The 24987-nt window shown below is 38.3% G+C and overlaps 1 protein-coding gene across 10 annotated transcripts in view; it reads right to left on the bottom strand.

Annotated features, from left to right (window-relative positions):
- Nucleotides 1-2191: 2191 nt before the first annotated feature.
- Nucleotides 2192-24987, bottom strand: part of PLD1 (phospholipase D1) — a 231700-nt gene continuing 208904 nt past the window's right edge. For all 10 annotated transcript variants that reach the window (XM_077161036.1, XM_077161038.1, XM_077161035.1 and 7 more), the window contains 3 exons: nucleotides 13866-14019; nucleotides 8489-8606; nucleotides 2192-6897 (listed from right to left, as the gene is read on the bottom strand). In XM_077161036.1, the coding sequence (XP_077017151.1) occupies nucleotides 6673-6897; nucleotides 8489-8606; nucleotides 13866-14019 (497 nt within the window). In that variant the 3' untranslated portion in view covers nucleotides 2192-6672. The remainder of the gene's footprint in view (nucleotides 6898-8488; nucleotides 8607-13865; nucleotides 14020-24987) is intronic.

Here is a 24987-nt window from a genome sequence, read left to right on the forward strand (position 1 = left end):
GCAGCTGCTCTGCCCCCACAGGAATTGATGCTGTATGGGCCAGTGCACCCCAATATTCTGATATTTTGTAAAAGTTAGTAAACCAAAATTGTGCATAAAATTTCCCGATCTTGAAATGTGGTAACTCATTCACGCCATCAAACACCAACATGTGCAGCCAATAAACATGCTGTGGGCATGATGTACCCTGTGGGTCTCAAATTTACAATCCCTGCATCAGATTATAGCAGAATTTAGAATAACAGAGCCTTCCATTCTCCAAATAAAAATGGAAAGGTATTCAGAGATTTGCACTTTCTCTCTGGCCTGTGGGACATCAGCTCATGACTTTTGGTTTCCATCTCTAGTAAACCAACAATGGTAGAAAAATAGGAATTTGGATTAAAGCACCTAGTATTTCTCTCCCTGTGGCACTTCTTTCTGCCTTCTCTCCAGCTTAAAGTCTCTACCTGGAAATTGCATCATTCTATTGTCTTCTGTAAGTGTGGAAAGAAGTTCCAGGCTATGGGTGTGGGTTGTCTTCTCCATTCAAGAAGCCTGACTCGCCTTCAGAGTTCATCTGAAGCTTTATTGAACAATTTATGAGCTAGGCTTCGTGCTTTTATCTATAACTCATTTGACCTTCACAAGCAAGGCCTTATGACCATGTGTTTGTGATCTCAGAGGTTCATTTGCTCAAGGAGCTAGTGACAGGGCAGAGCTTTTAGGTGACTTCTGTTTAATGTTGAAGTCCATGCTTTTCCCATGGGTACTTGCCAGCGATTTCCACACCTTACCCTCATGCATCTAGGGGTGGTATGTAAGGCTCCAGGGATTGAAAAGGGGGTGGCAGGAAGTCACAGGTCCATGACCACCTCCAGAGTGCTGGAGTTTATTTGGCTCCTCTGGCTGCAGAGCACGGGTTACAGAGCTTCTGAACAAGCTAATGCAGGGGAAGTGCTTGGAAGAGGCCCTGACACCCCCCCCCCCGCCAAAAAAGGACACTATTAGCTATTATTATTACTATCAGTACTGGTAATAATGGCAATATTATTTTCTGCCTCTACTCTGGTGCCTTCAGGAAGAGCATTTATCCTACACTAGTCTTTGCTATTCTCCCCTGCTTGGGAAAATTCCAATGCATGCATACTGTTTAGTTTGTAAGCTGCTGGAATGTAATATACCAGAAACAAAAAGGCTTTTTTTTTTTTTTTTTTAAACATTTTCTTGTTTTTTATTGTATTCTGTTTCTCCATATTTGTTACATGGGCTGGGGCCAGGAATCGAACCGAGGTCCTCCGGCATAGCAGGCAAGCACTTTTGCCCGCTGAGCCACCGCGGCCCGCCCAAAAGGCTTTTAAAAAGGGAATTTATTAAGTTACAAGTGTACAGTTTTAAGGCTATGAAAATGTCTAAACTAAGGTGTTCAGGAAAGGCCCACGTGTCCAGAACACTTCTGTCAGCTGGGAAGGCACGTGGCTTTCTCTCCTGGCTTCCCATTTCATAAGGCTTCCCTGGGAGCATTTTCCTTTTGCATCTCCAATGGTCTCTGGCTGTGTGAGCTCTCTCAGCTCTAAAGCTTTTTCTAAACCGGTTCCCTCTTAATGGGTTCCAGTAAGCAACCCCACCTTGAATGGGTAGAGACACATCTCCATGGAAACCATCTAATCAAAAGTTACCACCCACAATTGGGTGGGTTACATCTCCATGGAAACAATAAAAAAGATCCCACCCAGCAATATTGAATGAGGATTAAAGGACATGGTTTTGGGGGGGTACATAATAGCTTCAAATCGGCACACATACATATAAACGCCTCTTACTTCAGCATTTTCTTGTTTTGAGACCAGAAATAGCTTTGCACTCTCTGCTCACTAAAATGTAAGCCCCACAAAGGTGTAAAACCTGGCATGACTGGTTCACCAATGCACCTCAGCACCTGTGCTGGGCCTGCTCAGTCTGTGCTTATAGAATGCCACAAAAAGAAACTTGCCTTATTACTATATCATCGCACCTCAGAGGGGAGAGGGCTGGGCCGGGCAGGGGATGCTGTGACTTTGTAGTTGACCTTGATTGGGCCCATCACTTGCAAGCAGAGTAGGTGTCCAGAGGAGCTCATTTCTGTCTCTATTTCAGACATACCGTGTACTGTCTCTAAATCCCCAAAATGCAGAATGAGGAATCTAACTTGAAAATACAGGGACACTGCTGATTTCAAAGTTTCAATTGTTTAATTAATGAATATTTACATTTAAAAAAAAACAGGTATAGAAAGAACTGATCATGAAGCAAAGAATTAATATACATATCATTTCTAGTGCTTCACAGAAGGAAAATTCAGGGGAATGAGTTTCTTGATTTCACAATTTTCATTCTGAATACAAATACTTAACATCCATCCAATCTCATTTGCATAAAACTTTGGTCACAAACATTCCCATTCATGCTTGTGTGTGAGCGCTTGGCTGGGGGCAGCCGGCTTTGGCTGACCACATCTATTTCCAGAACCAAAAACCATGTGATTTTTCATTCCTGAAAGGACTTGGCTATGTCAGAATAAATCAACTGTACAATGTTGGGCTTTCTTTTGGCCTCTGAACACAAGAGATTTGAAAACCCCTGCTTATGAAGGATACTAAAACTTCCCCAAATTGTTCAGGCAAAGTACTCTGGATATTCTCGGCCCCCTCTAGAGCAGAGGTCAGCAAGCTTTTCCTTAAAGACAGCAAATATTTTAGACTTTGCAGGTTATATGGTCTGTTAGAGTAAGAAAGCACGTAAACTGGTGAGCATGGCTGTGTTCTAATAAAACCGCTATTTACAAAATACAAGGCTGAGACTTGGATTGCCAACTGCTGCCCTAGAGGTGAGGTTAGGAGCCTGTGGTCTTTCCAGAATGGATGTTTCTTACCAAGTATTTGCTTTCTGTGCCAGAGATGCATGAGCTCCAGCTGCCACACTTTGGTACGACTTTTAAAAATGATTTAGAAGAAAATCAGTACTGTGGGTCTAGACAATTTTCTGTTAAGAATCCGAGTGGAATATAGATTAGCAGGGCAGGATGCTATATTTTCCAGCATGAAACAAACAAAACTAGGATGACATTCACTGAAGTGCACTTATCTAGAAAAAAGTGAAGAATTATAGCAGCATGGAAATAGGAAAGAGTAATTAAGCCTGCATTTCGCTTGGATTGCTCTCCTTGTCTCTGACTATAAAACATAAAAGTTTAAAATGAATAGTGATGTGTATGTGGGAAGGTATATGGGAACTCTTTGTACTTTCTGTGCAATTTTGCTCTAAGCCTAAAACTGCTCTAAAGATAAAGTTTCTTAATAAAAAATGAGTAATGTGACAATTTTTATTTCTCCTTTGATTTATGCTTTTTGTTTTAAGAAATTACAAAATGTATATAAAAGAAAAATAAAATAATCTTTGAAAACTTTAGGCAATATAAATGTTGATTCCTTTAATGGATCCTTCTAACCTTAAATAAAAGCCAGTAATATCTCGCAAGTGAATTAAATTGCCATTAGTAATCATATTATGGTACCTATTTCCTTTAAATGGTTTCCATAATGAGCTGCTGATTGGAGTCAGAGGTTGAAGGGACAAAGAATAAAGAGAAGCAAAGAGAAATGAAGGCTCTTCAGTCTCTCTATAAAATCTACTCTATTTACAGTCTTACACCTCCAAAATGACTTCTTAGCTTGTTGTTTTCATCTGGAATTCTATTAAAACGTGATGTATTACAATTTTTCAAGGTCTTACAGAACGGATGAACTTTCCATACTTTGAATAGCTACAGATTAAGGTTTCCTGCTTGTGATTTTTTAAAAAATCAATATTGTGTTTTATAATACGACACACACTCATCTAATGCCCAGTTCTCCAAGCCTCTCTGTAATTTGTTGCTGCAGAGAATTAATAACATCACACTGAAGGGGGAGTTGTGGGGCAGAGCAGACTATGTTCTACTCTCATTTCTTGTAATAATAGAATGTTTCTGTTTTGAAAACAAAAATCATGACAGAGATTACCGGGGTGTAAGGTATAGCATTTATAGGCATTTCAATAGATTGCAGTCCACTTGAAATGATGACCAGATTCATAATAGCTTTTCAAGGCTTTGAATTATTTGCATTGTAAAGTTCATATTGGCTATTTCAATGTTAAAGGTAATTTTTAAAAAAATTCTATTAGGTAATAATGGTGTCTGACAATGACAGTGTAATCAGGCCCTACAACACATCCTGTGTCCACCCCCCTTCATCAGTGTATAAGCTGCTATTGCAAAATAGGCAGTTGTTGCACTGAATTTTCCACAAATTTCCTCCAAGTAAATCTTGTAACCTCTCCTCTTTGCAGAGGGTATCTTGTCTTTAAGAGGATGCCACAGAAAAGCAACTTGCCACCAAAAACACCGATTTCTTGTCGGACTCGGTACATTTTCCCCACCATTGGCTTCTCCTCCATTAGCATTCCATACACATACACATTCCAGCATATAAGAATGTGCCAGGCCAGGCTCCAGACTGAGGGGACACATACACCATAAACAAGACCTCGGAAGTCCTTGTTCCCTTAGAACCTAGCTTTTGGTAGGGGAAGACAGACAAACACATACACAGATAGCGTAGAGTTTAAAATAGCTTACCTATCCTGTCTGAAATATGTTCATTGCATCTCCTTATTTCTGAGCAATGATGATGTGAAAGGAGAGGTTGATAATGGACTGCAGCAATTTCCTCATTCCACCCAGTTGTAGTATCTATAGGTTGGGTGGATTTAGCTAAGTCCTTCAACCATTCTTAGCCTCAGTTTCCTCCTCTATGAAATGGGGAAAAGATTGGAATAAGTGACTGAAAAAGCTCTTTCTAGCTTTTATTTTTTCATGGTTTTATGGGAACATGCATGAAATCAAGAGCCAGTTTGCTGACTGTCCTATGGTTTAAAAAATATTTACATATAAAATAAAAGTCCTGGGGCATTCCGCAACATCCAATACTTTACATGCCAATCTAAACTTCTGAATAAATAGCAACACCTTATTTACAGCTGTTCAAGAGTGTGGTCATCTCACTCTCTTCAGTCACATGCTAAATAGTTTATTCATAAAAGTATATTCATTCCCGTTGTTGGTTATTCAGTGCCGCCTCATTTGTGAAATGGTCTCTGCCCATGAAATACTTTCTCGGATGACACTGCCTTTCTCTGCTATTATCTTCTTCCATATCCCTAACTTCATACTCTCGTTTCATCTTCTCAACTAAACTATTGGCTCCAGGAAAACAGGGATTGGGTCCTCATTTCTTTGAAGCACAACCTAATGGGATTCTGTCCAGGTGCTCCACAGACATCTGCAATCATTATACCTACACCAGGTTTTTGGGGCACAGGCCTTTTGGAAATCCACATTAGCTCTTTGGGCTGTAGGTGTAGTACCACTTAGTGAAATCAGAGCTTCAGTGTTAGAAAGGGCACACTAGCATCTGAAAAGGAAAAATAGGGCTTTCAGAATAATTCACAGAGCATGTGAATTAATAAGTATCCTAACATCTTCAGAAGCCCTGTGCAATGTTAATGTGTATTTAATAATGCAAATGAAAATACACCTAAGTTGGGACCAATTCATTCTTCTTAAAGAAGAAAATGTAACCAGAGGCCTGGATGTCCAGTAAAGTTAGACTCATACTTATGAACTTGATAGAAGTTTATACAGCCACTGATTTCCTTAAAAGACAAATTGCATTCATTGGTTTGGTTCTGAAATGTAAACCTGTAAAATTACCTGTCAATCAGACAGGTAATTTTATAGGAGTATTAGGAATTTTCTTTTCTTCTCAGACCAGATCCCTGCTGCTCCTTGGAGGCTTGTGAAGGCTGTGTGCACTGTCTTTGGGCTTTATCTGGTTGCTGGGAAATCAATCAAATATATTACATGTTTTCAAATTGGATCGAATTTGTGAGCCTTATCACAAGGACACATCGTGTCAGTGCCTTTGGGGACCATATAATCTCTGCCTCAATAACTGAATTTAATTCCTTCCTGTAGCTCTGAGGTGTCAAGATAGATGTTATCAGAGGTGTCTAATATGGGCTACTGGGAAGACCAAAATCTTCCCTGTCCTTTCAGTCACTAAAAAAGAAATAACGACCAAGCGCTCTGTTGGCTGAATGCTACTATTTCAGGACCCCACGGGTCGGGCGCCCAGGTAACTGCAAAGCAGCATCACAACATCTTCTAGAGGTAAACAGTATCTCAAACAATGCCTGTAAAGGGATATAAGAGGGGGGCCAGCCCAGCAGACAAGTGCTGCACAAATGAGGGTCAGAGAAGAAGGAGCTTCAGACACACAATGACAGGTAAGTTCTTGTTAGCAAAGGCAATGCATTTTGATTGTGGGATCTAAGTAAGTGTTTCAGTTGTTGAGCACAAGCCTCCCAACAGGGCGCAGTCCCTTTGTTGTGAGGAGAGGCAGGAAGAATTAGGAAGCCCTGCTGGGGTTCGGCATCCATAGAAGTACATCCCTTCCCAGCCTGTCCAGTCCTTGTCACTTTCCTGAAAGGATCCAGGGATTGGACATGAGAGTGCACTGGACCTGGCTTTGCCCAGGGGGTCTCAGAAAGTCGCTGTGTGGAGTATGGTCTTCAGGATGGAAGGTCCTGAGCTGTGGAAGAGTTTAACTCTTCTTAAGTCCAAACCTCCATGGGCACAATGGCCTCTTTGGTTCCAACAGAAGGCAGTAGGTTTTCTTCCGACAAGAAGTACAAGGGGAACTGCACCAAGAACCCACGGATCCTTTTCAGTTCCTCCTCAGCTCTGCTGGGATCCTCCTTCGCTAATACAGGCTTGTTTATAAAGTCTCGTAGCTGAACTAAATTGTGTACTTCGTCATTTGGAAGGCACCGGAACACCTGATCAAAACACAGATTGGAAACTGAGAAGTCCATTTAAAAGAAAGCACATCCCCTCTATGGAAAATACTCATTCCAATAGACGAAATCTTTGTTTTATGACACATACTAGTTTTATGTCCCAATACAAACCTGATTTAAGAGTCACTTCTCTTACTTGCTACAGAGAGACTGCTAGATTTGGTTCTATTTTTGAAATCATAGCTAGATCTTTCTTTATGCTTAATGTAAGCTATTACCCCAGGATAAAGTCAAGCTTCTCGTAAGGAATCTCCCTGGATATTATGCCACATTAAGGTTAATTTGGGGATCATAATGATCCCCTAATTTCACTAGAGGTTTAGGTCTAAGAGTAAAATCACATTTTATATCTTCTCTAACTTCTTATTTAGAAATATTCATACCTGTACCTACACTTAATTATCAATTGTCATTATATAATACTTCTTATGCTGCTGTGAAAATGAGTTTCGGACATCATAACACTTCACCCCTGAAGGTACCTACATAATAACCACGATACTATTATCCTACCTAAGAAAATTAATTCCATAATGTCATTTAAAATGTGCCCTATATTCAAATTTATTCCAATACTCTCCCAAATGTCTTTTATAGCTTCTCCTCACCCCAATCCAGTATCCAGTCAAAGCTCTACACTGCTTTTATAAAATCACATTTTAAAAGACTCCATGCAAATGACCTTTTGGTTCATGGCCTTAAATTCTCTGTATTAAGCAGGCCATGTAGACAGCCGCCACGAGTCACCAGGAATGATGACGTGTCCATGCTGCAACAGATGCTGGAAGTAATGAAGAAGTGTCTAGTCTGACCCAATTTCTCATGCATACGCAATGAATCTCAGCTTGAATATTTTCTTTGATGGGAAGCTTTTCTTCATGGGGTAACCTGTTCCACTCTCAGACAACTCTTAATTCTGATGCACTTTTATCATTACCAATGGACAGAACTTATCAGGAGACTCCTTGGCCTCCATAGCAAATGGAGCTGGCTTGAGAATACCTTTCTAAAGTGAGAACTGTCCAACAGAGGAAGTGTTGCATTATTAACACACCTCATCATAAGGAGCAACACCATTTCACACTATGTGCTTAATACCTTCCATACACTATTCTTTATCCTCATACCTCCCTAACAGACGTCCTTCACAGAAGGAAAGAAGGTTCAGGAAACCAAGTCACAATACACAAAGTTATAGCACAAGAAATGGAGTGAGCTGGGGTTTGAACTCAGGTCTCGCTCATTTTTTATTCCATCTGCCTCTCTTCTCTGTGACATGAGTTGTGTTCACAGCCTGGGGACTGTGTGCCAGAGATGCTCCCGGGGAACTCCTGCATTGGGCGAGAGATGAGAAGGCAGAGAAGCCCGTTCCAAATTATAATCCATGGTGCTTTCTGATTCTGTTATTTTTTCCCAATGTTTTTAAAGAGATATATTATTTTAGCTTTGCAGGTGTGTTGGGTCTTAACACTTATTAAGAATATGCTGTACCAAGAAAATGTAGAAATAATGATAGCCTTGTGGTGGTGAGATCAGACCCAAAAAAAGTGAGGGGAAATATGGACCTCACCTTGTCATAAATTGTAGCATTTTTAGCTGCCGTTGAAATCCACACTTCCTTGAAGAATTTGTCACTCACTGGATCCCGAATATCTTCACCTGAGTCAGAAATATAGCCAAGGACAACCCTGAAACACAAGCGCCCTCCAAATTGAGTAACTGTGATGCAGCAGTTTGTGCAAACATTGTTTCCAATGGTAACATAATTCAGGCACTCAAACAGACAAGTCAATTATTTTTTAAAGAAATCAAAGGACGTCATTGAAACTAAGATGCTTCATCCACACCTATCGAGACATTTATTAAATATACAATTGGCAACATTGAGCAGGCTTTGGATAAATGAATCAGGAGTTTGGGAGAGAAGGCTTGGTTGGAGATGTAAATCTGAGAATTGTCCTCACAGCTCTGCTCATAAAGCCATCCGGCTTTTAACACATTGACCAAGGAGTGAGTGTAGACAGAGGAGAGGACCTGGTATACCCTACCAGTGGGGAGAGGAGGAGGAAACATTCAAAGGACAAGAGAAGCACTGAGAGAGGCTGGGGAACAAAAAGAGGACGTGATATCCTGGGACCACATGAAGAAGCGCTGTATCCAATTTGAGCTTGACAGGTGGAGCAGAATGAAAAATGAGAACTGATGACTGGATTTAGCAGCTTGGAGAGCATTCTACTGCTGCCTTCTTTGCATTTAAATAAGCATAGATTTACATGATCATTTTTTAATGGTTGCACAATTTCCCATCATGTGAGCTTTATTTAACCAATTAGTTTATTATGGACTTTTGGGTGGTTTCCAATTTTTTAATTAGCATGCACAATGCTACAATGAACATAATTTGTTCATTATATAATAATTTTGTGAATTTCTGCGATTATTTCATTAGGATAACTTTAGAATTAAAATTCTTGGGCTGAAGAATATGCAAAATTTATCTCCAAGAAAGGCTGAACACATGTGCTCATTAACCATGCACATTCTCCCCAGTCATTTCCAACATTATCAACTCCTGGAAAAGCTTAGCCAACTTACAGGGAAAGAGGGCATCTCATTTTAGCTTTAATCAGCATTTATTCATTATATAAAAACTTTTTAAAATAAATGGATTTCGCACATGGACACACTAGGATTCTTAGTTTTATGACCTCAAAATTTTATTGCTACTTCAAATAATGCCTCCTTCGGACTTTGCGGGAACTTAAAAAAAAAAAAGGTTTAGGGGATGATGTACGTGCATTGATTCTGGCTGCTCACTGAAATCCAAAGCAAAATTTTATTGCACTAAATTTGAAGGATGATGCAAATTATGACAATAAGTCACTTATAAAAAGTCTTTCATTTGAGTCAGATCCAACCAGCTGAAACTGAGCAGAAAGACTATCTCTGTGACTTTGCTTTTAAATTAGGATAAGAGGTAAGGCTGTGTCCATCAAATCATCAGCTAATGGCTTATTTGTAGAAGAAGAATTTAAATGTCACTATAAAAAAAATTTAGCAATAAGTTATTTTCTCTGTGAGTATTTTAATTTAAGAACTTTATAGTAAAATACACAATAGATAATAATATGATGTACTCTTGTTTTTCTTTTGAGGAACTAAGATTTGGAAGAAAACTTGATTTTATGTTAAAGTAGATAATGGTAACTATTTAGCTACAAGAAGTGGGACAATGGGAAAACTGGAAAGAATTGTTTCTGTTCTTTCCATTATGCATATCTATCATTTTAAATGATTCGGAGCTCTACTTGTGCAGATAATGGTTTCTATTGAGTGGTGGTTACATCTGTAAAGTTTGGATAATTTTCTAGGACTTAATGAACTGTTCAGCACATAGTTGTGACATTCAGTGCTGTACCCTGATGGCTGATTCTGTCTCTATTTAGAATTGATTTCACATTGAAATGTGCCTCTCTATTTCGACACAAAAATAGCCCAGATGGAAAATGGATTGAAGATGCATTTTTTTTTTACTGAGAAAATGGCTGTGCTCTAGGCTATAATATTTATCTTTGGGAACATTTCCTAATAAAAAAGAGGCTGAAATTGACACAAGGTTTTTGTGGTGCTGTTAAATATATTATTTGAATTTGCCATTGGGGCAAAGTGAAAATAATTGTTCAAGGACAATTGTGTCTTTAAGACAATTTGACATTTCTTAGTAATGATAAAGCACTTATGAATAAGCTTAGCATGAAATATAAAGAACCAGCATAAAAACAACCAAAGATTCTAATGACTTACTGAAGAACAACAATAAAACAAAACAAAACAAAAAAAGAAAACTCTACAGCTTTATTGAAAAACAAAAACTTTTGAATAAATTGAAGTCTATATCTCTCTCTCTTCAACAGGATAGCTCAATATTGTAAAAAGTCAATTCTTTTTACACTAATCTATAAACCCATTGCAATCCCAATGAAAAAAAAACTAATGAGAATTTGAGAGAATTTGACCAAATAATTCTGAAGTTCATGTGGAAGAATGAACATTTAAGAATAGCCAATATTATTCTGAAAAAGAAAACTAATTGCAGGAAATTGCATGGCAGGAAGCCTCCCAAATATTGAAATGCATAGCTAGAGTAATTAAACTGGTATCAAACTGGCATGCAATCAAACAGACTTTTAACAGAACATAATAGAGAGACCAGAAATACGTCTGACTATATATGAGAATTCAGTGTATCACAAAGGGGTATTGCAGATTAAAGAGGCAAAGAGTCTTGTACATCATACACTTTTGGATCAATTGGCTATTTGGAAAAAAGAAAAAGAAAATTAAAACCCCTATCTCAGTTCTTACACTAAAATACATTGTAGATGTTACATGTAAAAAAAAAGTAAATTCGGACAAGTGCTAGAAGAAAATATAAGTAAACATTTTATCTGGAGCTGGGGAAGTTTTTCTAAAGGAGGGAAAATATAAAGAAAAACTGACAGATGTAGTTAATAATAATTTAAAAGTTTCCCCAAAATATGCTTAAAAGGCAATTGATAAACCAAATTTGAAAAAAAAATTAGCACCTGAGATACTGAAAGTATTTATAAATCACTAAAGAAATTAAACATTCCATCAGAAAAGGCAAAGGACACGAACAAGCGAGACAATTTACAAAAGAATGATTACATGTGGCTAACAAACATATTTAAAAAAAAACCCTCAAATGTGCAAGTTAAATATGAAACACCTTTTAAAATCCAACAAATTGGCAAAGGTTAAATGAAATCCTAGAACTCAGTATGAGTAAAGAGGAATAAGCCCTCTAAAACACTGCTAGCAAAACAAGATGTTGGAGGGCAAAGGAAGCTGCACGCATTGTTTTGCCTAGAAATTCTGTACTTAGGATTTAGTTAAACAATTAAGAAGGTGAACAAGATATTATTCTCGAACATACCCATTTCTTAGAACATGAAAAATCTGCTCGACAATGTGCAGTATTAGCATTAGCTAAAAGAAGTATGGTATGCACATATGATTGAATACAATGCAGGCATTACACAGAATAGAATAGTACATGATGTTGGAAGATGAGTATAACATATTATTTAAATAATAAAGGACGATGTAGAACTACAAAATCCTAATTTTGTTTTTAAAAAAGAAATACTGTTATTAATATTGTATATACATATATTTCAAAATGGAATTACGTATTTATACAAAAAAGTTGAATGATAATCATCAAATATTGAAATTGTTAGCCCTGAGTGGCGGGTTACAAATGAATTTAATTTTCTTACTATTTTTCTGAGTTTGCCCAATTTTCTAAAGTAAAAATACATTATTTTATAACTAGAACCCTCTGCTTCTACAATTATTATATATTTTAAAAGTTACAAAGAAGGGCAGTCCACTTCCTGGCTCAGCAGGCAAGAATGCTTGCCTCCCATGCCCGAGGACCCGGGTTCGGTTCCCAGTGCCTACCCATGTATATATTAAAAAAAAAGCTACAAAGAAGCCCAACATTTCAAAAGAATACTTAATTTCTCATGGAACTGAGAAGATATGATGGATATTTCCAGTTAACATAAGGAAATATTCGTCCCCTTATATATGCTGCAGTAGCTCAATAGTTGATCAGCAGGGGACTAATTTTAAATTCTCCCCTGATGAACAAAGCAAATTAACATTAGAATCTAACTGAAATATCAATGGTTGAAAAAATTCTTACTGGCAAACCAATTTGTCACACAGGCAATAAATACAACAATCAGAATTGTTAGGAGGCAGTGACCAACACTCAGATTTTGAGGACTGGATTTCTGAGCAACTTGAGCAGAGAGAGCAGCATGATCGTCTCTGCAACTAAAGTTTATCTTTCTTCTCAAAAGCCTGAGTCTGGCCCATTTGGTACAAAGGAAGTGGCTGCCTGCATCTGCAAGGAGTGACGAGCACCTATGCCCTGTCTGCAAGTGGGCCGGTTTCCAAACAGGATTATTAATTTACAAAAGAATTAAAACAACAGTGCTGCACTGTGTATTTGTGTAATGCCTTCCCGCAAATAGCTTAAAGCATCACCCTTAACTCTCACTCAGGGAAATTTGCTGCAGCTCACTGCGAAAGGCACCCTGAAATCACAACAGGGTAAAATATAGTTCTAGAATCATAAAATTGTGGCAAAGGCCCAGAAATGGGAAAGTGGTGGGGACACAGTGAAAGGAGGTGGGAGAGTGAAAGGAGCCGAGATTAGGTTGATAAGGATTTTACTGAGCTTAGAAGCCATTAGAGAGCAAGAAGCAGAGGTGGTAGGTTCTAGAAAGATCATTCTGCTGTAGGGAAGGGGGCAGGAGGGTAGGGGAGGCAGCTGGAAGTTTTCAGTAAAGCTTTATCAAATGAAGGGCTCATTTAGGGTCTCACAGACCCTGCTTCTGCACAGTCCAGTGTTCTCTCTGCTTGACCACAGATTTGTTCAAAACAGATGTCTTCTTGAGGAAAATCAGGTATCTTTGATATCTTCCATTTATCTTAAATCTCAGAACCAAAGTTCCCACATTTAAATATTACATTCCTTTAATCATCATTTTTATTATTTCCTTGTTCTACAGAAATATTTTAATTTTTTAAAATGTACTCACTTTAAAAAACTTAGACTCTAGATGGTTTGATGGGCCTGGCCCTAAAATCAATTAATGAGTTTTAAAATGCTAGTTTTTTCTATTACATATTAAAATAATAAAAACTACCAAAATGAATGACTTTGTCTACAACATAAAGTCATTTTGCATACTATGAGTGGCATGCACACTATATTTTGCTAAATGTTGTTTCAGACAAAGAAGAACCTGGAAAAGAAATATGTGCAGAAAGCAAGAGGTTGGGCCTTGGATTTCAGAGCCTACTACAGGGAAACTGAGGGAAGAGAGGCCCAGCTCTGGAAGGCTGACCTAAAGCACTGGAGCCGAAGTTCCTGGGCAAACCGGCCAGCTTTGTACTCTCTTCCATCCATCACCGAAGGGACCATCTCCGTGTCCTGCACAATAACAGCCATTTCACTGTCACGCTTTCCGAGCATGCTTCGGTCATTTATATTGGCGGAGCCTACAAGGAGAAACAGTGAAACCAAACAATCTCATGATGATAAACCCTGTTGGTTGCCCTTCCCACTCCATTCTCCCTTTCTAACAAAACCCTGATTTTAGTTCAGATGATCAGGAGAAGATGTGCTTTACGGAGATGGGACCCTCTTTAGGCCTGGAGTCAATCGTGATTAGGCTAAGCAAGCTCTGATAATTTCATTCTTCTTGCCAGGGATGGGCTTAGGAAGTGCACTTGATATGATTCTAGCCAGTGAGACATGAAGGGAAGCCTACTGGGAGCCCTGAGAATGTTTTTCTTCTTATAAAACGACACCAGAAAGTGAATGCTGACTCTTCTAGTCTTTGGATATTCTGGCTTGAAGGGTTGGATGAGGATATGATTGCTCAAACTGCTGCAGTCATTTTGTAACCACTAGCAAACAAACACACAAGATGAAGATGGCAGAGGAGAAAAAAAATGATTCTAGTCACTGAACTAGGCAATCCTAGAACTTCCCTACCTCTGTCCTGAGAGATAATGCATGTTCCTTATTGTTTCACACACTTTCAGTTGAGTTTTCTACCTTTGTGGCTCAAAGGATTCTAACTGATATGTTCGCCAAGCACTTAAAAAAAAAGAGCCATGCTTATCAGTTTGGTATAGAAGATGGCTTTCTTTTAGGCTAAAGAATCAGATGCTCCACAGAGCTTGCCCCATAGTGATACAACAGTGAATATCAAGACTCAAGAGTACCTTCATAAGCAATGCAGTCTCATCTCAAATACAAGTTAACATTTGTGCCTATACGTTTTCCATTCTCTTGCCTCACTTGTGGCCTGCTAGCAGCTTCTGTATCAACTTCCCTTCTTTTTTTTTTTTTTTTTTGCACAAGCAGGCACCAGGAATCAAACCCAGGTCTCCAGCATGGCAGGCAAGAATACTGCCTGCTGAGCCACTATGCCCGCCCAACTGCCCTTCATTTTATTGTAAAATCCAAATGACCTGAGAATGATGGCTTTCACATGTGAAGAGCAAATACTTCACAATTAGGTCAACCTGTGCTTTCTAGCGTCCTCTGCTGTGCGCTCAGAAGCCCCATCATGTTTTCTGCATTGATCATGGTGGAGTCACACTTCAGTATCCTTGATAAATCCTGCAAACCTCAGAAGGGTTTTTCCTTCGTGCTCCTCTTGCCCTCATCTCAACACTACAGCTTCAGCAGATGCTGAGCAGAAGGGGGATGCTGCCCACGAGCACTGGTTGTCTTGGTGAGTGGGAAACCAAAGGCATAAGAGGCTGGCAACCCTGCCATGAGCCCAAATGGTGAGATATTGTGCATTAGAAATAGCTGCCCCTTCCTGAAGAGCCATCACTGCCATTTGCCACAAGTTTCTCATAGTTAATGTACAAATCTGCAATGGCAATGGACATGAATGGCATGCTCACAACAAATCATCCTTTATCCTTAAACTTATATTTTGATCACAGTACGAAACCTGCAGCCCAATTTCTGGACTTGAGAGTTGTTGGGCAAGTTGGGCAAGTCATTTAACCTTCCTTAGCTTTAATTTAATCTTTTTTAAACTGAGATAATAATATAGACCTTGTAGGGTTGATGTGGGAATTAAGTAAAGTCTTGTGGAAGCCCTTACTGATCTATAAATTGCTCCACAAATGTTAATTATTATGGATTTTATTATCAGACACCTGTTAACGCACTAGCATTCTGCACCAGAGAACAAGGTGACAGGAAGGGAACACTACTGGAATGCAGCGTTTGTTTCAAAGAAGCCACCTCGGGGTTAGTCAGCCCCCCACCTCCTCCCCCCGGTGTGTAAACTCCAAGACAGCAAGGAACAAAATAGAGCCGCTCAGGCCCCCCTATTCCCTCGGCCAGGCAGAGGCTCCTCTTGGCTGGTGGCTGCCTGGATTGGGCAGATGTCAGAGCACTGTTCACCATCAGGGAGAGCCAGCCAGGAAAGCCTCCCTACCACACACACACACACACACACACGGCTCCCACACACACAGACACACGGTCCCCCCCCCCACGGCTCACACACACACACACACACACACACACACACACACATGGCCCCTCAACCTCTCTCCCACTGCGATGAGGGCCTACATTCCCAAGGGAAGGAATACATTCCTGGTATTTTCAGCCAGAATTCTTAGTGAATTGTGCCTCAAGGGCTCACCTCAAGTCCAGAGCCCTCAGCCTGAGCCCAGCTGGAGAAGTGGGTTGCCTCCTACTTAGGAGGAAAGTGATGAGAGCAATGAGAACATTTTAGATGAATTTAGTAAACAAGATACTGAATATGAGATATCGATGACTGAAAATGCCACCTCCATTTGTACTGTTAAATGTTCCTGTATTCTGGGCGGTGCGACGGTGGCTCGCCTGCCATGCCGGAGACCTGGGTTCAATTCCCAGAAAAAGTTCCTGTATTCTGAAAAGTTAACTCAAAACAGCAGGTACAATACCTTCCCACATCTATTCACCCTATGAGGAAGGAGAGAGAGAGAGAGGAATCTGGGAAGATACACTCAGAGAAGTTACAGCTGTGAATTCCCTCAGGGGAAGTAAATGAGAACGATAAGGAAAATTCTTACGTTTTATTAAGCATACTTCCTTACAGTTTGAATTGTTTACAATAAATCTACATTATATCCATGTATTGGTTTTTATGTGCAATCCCTTGTTTTTATCAGAACCTTCCCTTTATAATTTAAAACCAGTTAGTTTTTAGAAAATGGCCTTAGTTCTAAGTCTATTAGGAAACATTAAAAAATTGTAAAATATAGCAAACTAAGACTAGAGTAGGTGAAAACATGTATGTCCAACTTAAAACAACAAAATGAATAGCTCTGTACTTAACACCCAGACCAGAAAATAGAACATTGCCACATCCCAGGAGCCTTCATGTGCCTCCACAGCCATCCCTAAGAGGGAACCTTTATCTGGAATTTTTTGTGCTCACCATGCTCTGTCTGTTTTTCTAAAGAAACGTAGTTCAATTCTGATTAGCACTTAATTTATATAACTAGAACCATACAGTAGGTGATCTTTTGAGAGCTTCTTTCATTCAATATTATGTTCTTCAGGATTTATCTGTGTTGATGTGCATAATTCTAATGAATTTATATTCCACGAATGACCACATGGGGCTTACTTATCCATTCCACTGTTCATGGATGCTGAGGTTGCTTCTAGGCTTTGCTGTGATACACAGTTCTGCTCTACACAGTTGTATTTCTGTTTCTCGTTAAACATGAATGTGAGAATTCATCTAGATGCAGGAATGGATTGCTGGATGGCAAGGCTGAGTTGCAGTGACTTTACTAGCTAAAGCCAGACTATTTTCCCAAGTGTTGTGTCAACTTATTCTCCCATCAGCTGTGGATAGGAGTTCTTATTGCTCGAACTTTGCCAATACTTGGATGTCAAACTTAAAAATTTGCCAGCCTGGTATTTTTTTATTTAGTTTTTATTTTAGTAACATATATGCAGCCCAAAATCTGCCCCTTTACTCACATTCAGGTATATAATACCATGTTAAATACATTCACGATGGTGTGCTCCCATCACCACCATTCATCACCACAACTTCTCCATCATCCCCCATGGAAATTCTGTATCAGTTAAGCTTCAACTCTCCACTCATTAGCCCTCTCCAGCCTCTGGTTGCCTGTATTCTAGTTTTTCACTCTATGAATTTGCTTATTCTAGTAATTTCATTTCCATGAGATAATAAATTAGTGCCTAGCTTATGTCACTCAACACGATGTCTTCAGTGCTCATCCATGTTGACACGTATCAGAACCTTGTTCCTTTTCACAACTGCATAATAATTGCATTGTGTCTATATATCATACTTTACTTCACCTGTTGACAGACACTTGAGGTGCTTCCACCTGTTGGCAATTATGAATAATGCTGCTCTAATATTGATGTGCAAATACCTGTTCGAGTTCCTGCTTTCGATTCTTTTGGGTATATACCTAGAAGAAGGATTGCCGGGTCATACGGTAACTCTGTACATAACTTTCTGAAGAACTGCCAAACTGTTTTCCATAGTGGCCACACCATTCACATGCCCAACAATGATGAATTTCTCCACATGCTTTCCAACATTTGTAATTTTTCATTTTTTTAAGAAACAGTAGCCATTCTAGTGGGTGTGAAGTGGTATCTTGTGGTTTTGATTTGCTTTTTCCTTAATGGCTTAATGTTGAGCATCTTTACATGTGCCTTCCGTCCATTCCTATATCTTCTTTGGAGAAATGTCTATTTAAGTCTTGTGAGCATCTTTTTTTATTGAGTTATTTGTCATTTTGTTGTTGAATTGTAGGAATTCTTTATAGATGCTGGAAATGAAACACTTATCAGATATGTGGTTTCCAAATATTTTCTCCCATTTTACCAAAGTAAAAAAGGTTGTCTTTTTACTTTTTTGATGAAGTCCTCTGATGTATAAAAGTTTTAATTTTTATAAGGTCCCATTTATCTTTTTTTTTTTCTGCTCATGCTTTTGGTGTAAGGACTAAGAAACTACTGCCTAACACAAGGTCCTGAATATACTTCTCTACATTTTCTTCCAGGAGTTTTATAGACCTCATTCATATATTTAGATCTTTGATCCGTTTTAAATGCAATTTTATTGATATATTCACATACCATATAATCATCTAAAGTATATAATCAGTGGTTCACAGTATCACCGTATAGTTGTGCATCCATCATCACAATAGATTTTTAACATTTTCATTACATCAAAAACAATAAAAATGAAAGTGAAAAAGAACACCCAAAACATTTCATACCTCCAAACCCAACTTTATTGATTGGTTGATTGTTTTTATTTTCTGACTCATCTGTCCATACACTGGATAAAGGGAATGTCAGTCACAAGGTTTTCATATCACATGGTCACACCATAAAAGCTATATAGTTACACATTCATCTTCAAGAATCAAGGCTATTGGATTACAGTTCAACAGTTTCAGGCATTTCCCTCTAGCTACTCCAATACACCAAAAACTGAAAAGAGGTGTCTATATAATGCACAAGAATAACCTGCAGAATGACTTCTCAATTCTGTTTGAGGTTTCTCAGCCACTGAAACTTTATTTTGTTTCATTTCTCCTCCCCCTTCTAGTCAAGAAGTCTTTCTCAATCTCATGATGCCAGGGCTCAGCTTTAATCTATTTTAGTTAAATTTTACATTTGGTATGAGACAGGGGACCCATTCATTCTTTTGCATTAGGATACCCAGTTCTCCCAGTACCATTTATTGGAGAGTCTATTCTTTATAAAGTGAGTGGACTTGGAGCCTTATCAAAAATTGATCGGCCACAGATATGAGGGTCTATATCTGAACTCTCAATCTGATTTCATTGGTCTATATATCTATCCTTATGCCAAAACCATGCTGTTTTGACCACTGTAGATTTGTAATAAGTTCTACAACAGCTGGGAAGTATGAGTCTTCCAACTTTGTTTTTCTATTTCAAGATGACTTTGGATATTTGGGGCCCCTTACCCCTCCAAATGAGTGTGGTGATATGCTTTGCTATTTCTGAAAATAAGGCTATTGGAATTTTGACTAAGCATGTGTTGAATCTGTAATCATTTTGGGTAGAAATGATATTTTGTCAATATTTAGTCTTCCAAGCCAAGAGCATGGAAAGTCCTTCTATGTATTTAGATCTTCCTTGATTTCCCCTACCATGTTTTTTTAGTTTTCCATGTATTGGTCTTTTACATCCTTGGTTAAATTTATTTCAGATATTTGATTCTTTTAGTTTCAACTGTAAATTGACTTTTCCCTTGGATTGTTCATTACTAGTATATACAAATGCTACTGATTTTGAATGTTGATCTTGAACCCTACCACTTTGCTGAATTTGTTTATGAGCTTTGTTATAGATTTTTTTGGACTTTCTATATAGAGGATCATTTGCCTACAAATAAGGAAAATTTTACTTCTTCCTTTCCAATTTTGGATGCCTTTAATCTCTTTTGCTTGCCTAATTTGCTCTGGCTGGAACTTCCAGTGCAATGATGAATAACAGTGGTGACAGTGGACATCCTTGTCTTATTCCAGATCTTAGACAGAAAGCTTTTAGTCTTTCACCATTGATTATGATGTTAGCAGTGGTTTTTTTCTTATACGTCCTTTATCATGTTGAGGAAGTTTCTTTCTATTTCTAATGTTCTAAGTGTTGTTTTTTTTTAATCAAGAAGTGGTCCTGGATTTTGTCAGGTGCCTTTTCTGCATCAATGGAGATGATCATATGGTTTTTGCCTTTCATTCTGTTAATGTAGCTTGTAACATTAATTGATTTTCTTATGTTAAACTACCCTTGAATGGCTGGAACAAATCCCACTTGATCATGGTGCATAATTCTTTTAATGTGCTGTTGGATTCAGTTTGTTAATATTTTGTTGAGGATTTTTGCATCACATTCAAAAGGGATATTGGTCTGTGGTTCTTTTCTAGTGGTATCTTTATCTGACTCTGGTATTAGGGTGATGTTAGCCTCGTAGAATGAATTAAGTAGTGTTCACTGCTCTTCAATTTTTTGGAAGCATTTGAGCAAGATTGGTGTTAACTCTTCTTGGATCGTCTGGTAGTAATCACATTTGAAACATCTGTTTCTGGGTTTTTCTTTGTTGGGAGGTTGTTTTTGTTTGTTTGTTTTGCCTGGGCAGGCACTGGGAATTGAACCCAGGTCTCCGGCATGGCAGGCGAGAATTCTGCTACTGAGCCACAGTGGCCTGCCCAAGGAGGTTCTGATTACTGAATTCAATATCTATACTAGTAATTGATCTACTAAGATCTTCTATTTCTTCTCATGTCAGTGTAGTGATTTGGTATTTCTAGGAACTTGCCATTTCATCTAGGGTGTCTACTTTGTTGGCATATAGTTGTCATAGTATACTCTTAGGATCTTTTTCATTTCTGTGGGTCAGTAGTAATGTCCTCCCTTTTATTTCAGCTTTTAATTATTCACATTGTCTCATATTTTTTTTCTGTTAGTCTAGTTAAACTTTTGTCAATTTTATTGATCTTTTCAAAGAACCAACTTTAGGTTTTGTTAATTCTATTGCTTTTTAATTCTCTATTTCATTTATTTCTACTCTAATCTTTGTTATTTCCTTCCATCTGCTTGCTTTGAGTTTGGTTTATTGATCTTTTCCAGTTCCTGCAGGTATGCACTTTGGTCTTTGATTTGAACTCTCTACTTTTTTCCTTTTTGCATGGACAGGCACTGGGAATCGAACCTGGGTCTCTGGTATGGCAGGTGAGAAATCTGCCTGCTGAGCCACCATCGCCTGCCCTTCCCCTTTTTTTTTAGTGTCAGCACTTAGGGCTATAAATTTCCCTCTGAACACTGCCTTTGTTGCATCCCATAAGTTTTAGTATGTTGTGCTCCCAATTTCATTCATCTCAAGATATCTACAGATTCTCTTTGTGATTTCTTTAACACATTAAGAGTGTGTTGCTGTTTAACTTCCATATATTTATGGATTTTCCAATTCTCCACCTGTTATTGATTTCCAGCTTCATTCCACTGTGGTCAGAGAAGATGCTTTGTACACCTTCAATCTTTTAAATTAATTGAGAGTTGCTTTATGACCTAACCTGTTGACTATCCTGGAGAATGATCTACGTGCACTTGAGGAGAATGTGCATCCTGTTCACTTGGAGTGTGGTATTCTTTATATGTCTGTTACATCCAGTTAGTATCATATTATCCAAGTTCTCTGTATTGACCTTCTGTCTAGATGTCCTAGCTATTGATGAAAGTGGTGTATTGAAATCTCCAACTATTATTGAGGAGGTGTCTATTTCTCCCTTCCAGTTTTGCCAGTGTTCACCTCATATCTTGTGTGGCACTGTAGCTAGGTACATAAATATTTACAATTATTATTTCTTCTTAGTGGGTCACTCCTTTTATTAATACATGGTGCCCTCCTTTGTCTCTTGAAACATCTTTTGACTTAAAGTCTATTTTGTCTGATGTTAGTACAGCTACCTCAGCTCTCTTTTGGTTGGATTATCTTTTTCATCCTTTCACTTTCAACCTATTTGTGTCTAAGGTGAATCTCCTGTGAACACATGTAGTTGGATTGGCCTTTTTAAACCATTCTGCTAATCTGTGTCTTTTGATTGGTGAGACTAATCCATTAAGATTCAGTGTTATTACTGTAAAGGCAGGACTTACTTCAGCCATTTTGTCCTTTGTTTTTTATATGTCATATCTTCTTGTCCCTCTTTCCCTTTATTGCAGCCTCCTTTTGTGTATAATTGATTTTCATTTGTACATATTTTTAAAATACTTTCTTTGTGGTGATCCTTGGGTTTTCACTACACAACCTAGTCTATAAACTACTATTTTGAAAAGAATACCAACTTAACTTCAATAGCATGCACACTCTCTACTTCCAATTCGTCCATTTCCCTTCGTAATATGGTTTTTGTCCAGCATTACCTCTATACATTTTACATGTCCAGTATTAGTAAATATGATTATTTCTTATTCAATTATACTCTAACTTTTATAGGCATTAAAAATTAGAGTTATAAATAGAGAATACAGTGTGATTAGGCTCTGCATCTACCCATTTAATTCTTTTACTAAAGCTCTTCACTTCTTCATACTGCTCCAAGCCACCTTCTCCTGTCATTGCCTTTCAATATGAAGAATTCCCCTTCGCAAGTCTTATAGGGCAGGGTTTTAGTGACAAACTCAGTTTTTGTTTATCTGTGAACATCTTAAACAGTCCCTCATTTTTTGGTCTCTTTTTATTTTTGCATGGGCAGGCATCAGGAATTGAACCCGGGTCTCTGGCATGGCAGGTGAGAATTCTGCCACTGAGCCACTGTTGCACAGCCCTACTCCCTCAATTTTGGAGGACTCTTTTGCTAGATAAAGAAGTTTGGCCTGGTAGGTTTTTCCTTTCAGTACCCTAAACATATCATACCACAGCTTTCTCGTGACCTTGGTTTCTAATGAGAAATTGCCCAACTGGTATTTTTTAAAACTCTTATTTGTCTCATTGTTGTACGACAGAGAATGAATGTCTTTTCATATTTATGGGCCAAAATTCAACTCATTGCTGAAGTTTCTATTTAATTTAATTTTTTGCCCATTTTTCTTTGTATATTTCTCTTTTGTGAATGTATAGGAGTTCTTTGTGTGTTTTGCATATTAGTATACTATAGTATCTTATTTTAGTTCATGGTTTCTCTTTTTATTCTTTTTATAGTATCTTTTAATGAAGTTCTGAATTTTACCGCAATTGGACTTTTCCATCTTTTCCTTTGTGGTTTTTACTTCTTTGTGTCTTGTTTAAGAAACCATTAATCTTTTTGTGGGAGGTAGAATAACGCGCCCCCAAGATGTCCATGTCCCAAATCTTTAGAACTTCTGAATATGTTACATTATATAGCAAAGGCTAATTAGGATCACTAATCAGCTGACCTTAAAATAGGGAAATTATCCTGGATTACCCAGATGGCTTAATATTATCACAAGGAGTCTTAAAAGTGAATGGGAGTCAGACGGAGATGTGATTACAGAAGAAAGGGTAGAGACTTTCGGGAACCCTCAGAGCAATGCAACACTGGTGGCTTTGAAGAGGAAGAAGAGTGGCCACAAGCCAACGAATGTGGGCAGACTTTGAAGCTGGAAAAGCTAAAGAAATAGATTTTCCCTTATAGCCTCCAGAAAGGAATGCGGCCCTGAAATCATCTTGATTTTAGCCCAGTGAGTCCCATGTTGGGCTTTTAACCTACAGAATTATAAGATAACAAATTTGTATTGTGTTAAGACACTAAGTTTGTGGTGACTTTTTAAAAGTAAGAACCAGGAGTTGCTATTTTCCCCCCAAAGACCTAGCTCTCTTTCTAGACATCAATCTACGTTGTTGTTTTTTTTTTTAAAATTCATTTTAAAGTAAATTACAGACATGTATATACTTCTTCCTAATCCTAGCCAATTCTAATGCAGCCAGGGCTGAGCCTCAAGGGACTAGATTTTTTAGAATAAACATAGTCCCTTATGCCGCAGCTCTTCAACTGATGATTCCTGTGCCACTTTTAAGCCTGCTCTTTTGCCAACTGATATTCTTGACCTCTGCATGGTTTCCCCATCTGCCCACACCCTTATTCACTGCCTATGGGCTGCCTTGCTTCGGTTCACTAATATCCATCCAGATGTTTATGGGTTAGGTGGACCCCTAATCTTCCTCCCTTTCTGGCGTATAAGCTCTCTGAGGACAACAGCATGCTTCTATTCATTTTTGCATCTCCCTATTGCCCTTTGCAGTGGATTAGTCAACATTAAAAGTAAATTTTTTCACTTAGTCTAAATCCACTTAGAACTTAAGTAGACCTATATTCTGCTTAAAGGATAACCTTGTTTTACTTAGGGAAGCAAATAAATGTAGTTTGGGTAAGTGCCAAATTAAAATGGCTTAGAAACTGGATTTGGTCACAGATATCATGACCAGCAAGGCCACTTGGACAATGGAAAATTAAAGCAGGTATCCTCAATGTGAGGAATCAAATATGTCCTCATGAAGAAACAAGTATTCATTTTTCTTACATCAGTTCTTCAGTCATACTGGTGTTAGTTTGCCATCTTGAAAAGTTAATCACAGGTTACTTTAACCTCCTTTAAAATACTTGCTTAACACCTGTAATATATTCTCAACCTCACTCCTCTCTAGGAATTTTATACATTGTTCTCTGTGTTTTGAACTCAAAAAGGGTATGATATGTTAGAGTAACAACAACAAACCGGCCTAATTTTAGTGTTTCCACTGAGATCAGAGCAAAAGCATCTTTGGATTTCTCCACTGGGGCACCTATTCTTTAAGCCAAGCTGTCCTTGGGGAAGGGGAAAACAAAATCCAGCCTATAAGGATTAACAAATAAGACCTCTTCCCACTCCCAAGGACACATCTTCAGT

This window comes from Tamandua tetradactyla, chromosome 5, assembly GCF_023851605.1.
Source record: "Tamandua tetradactyla isolate mTamTet1 chromosome 5, mTamTet1.pri, whole genome shotgun sequence".
Lineage (NCBI taxonomy): Eukaryota > Metazoa > Chordata > Mammalia > Pilosa > Myrmecophagidae > Tamandua > Tamandua tetradactyla.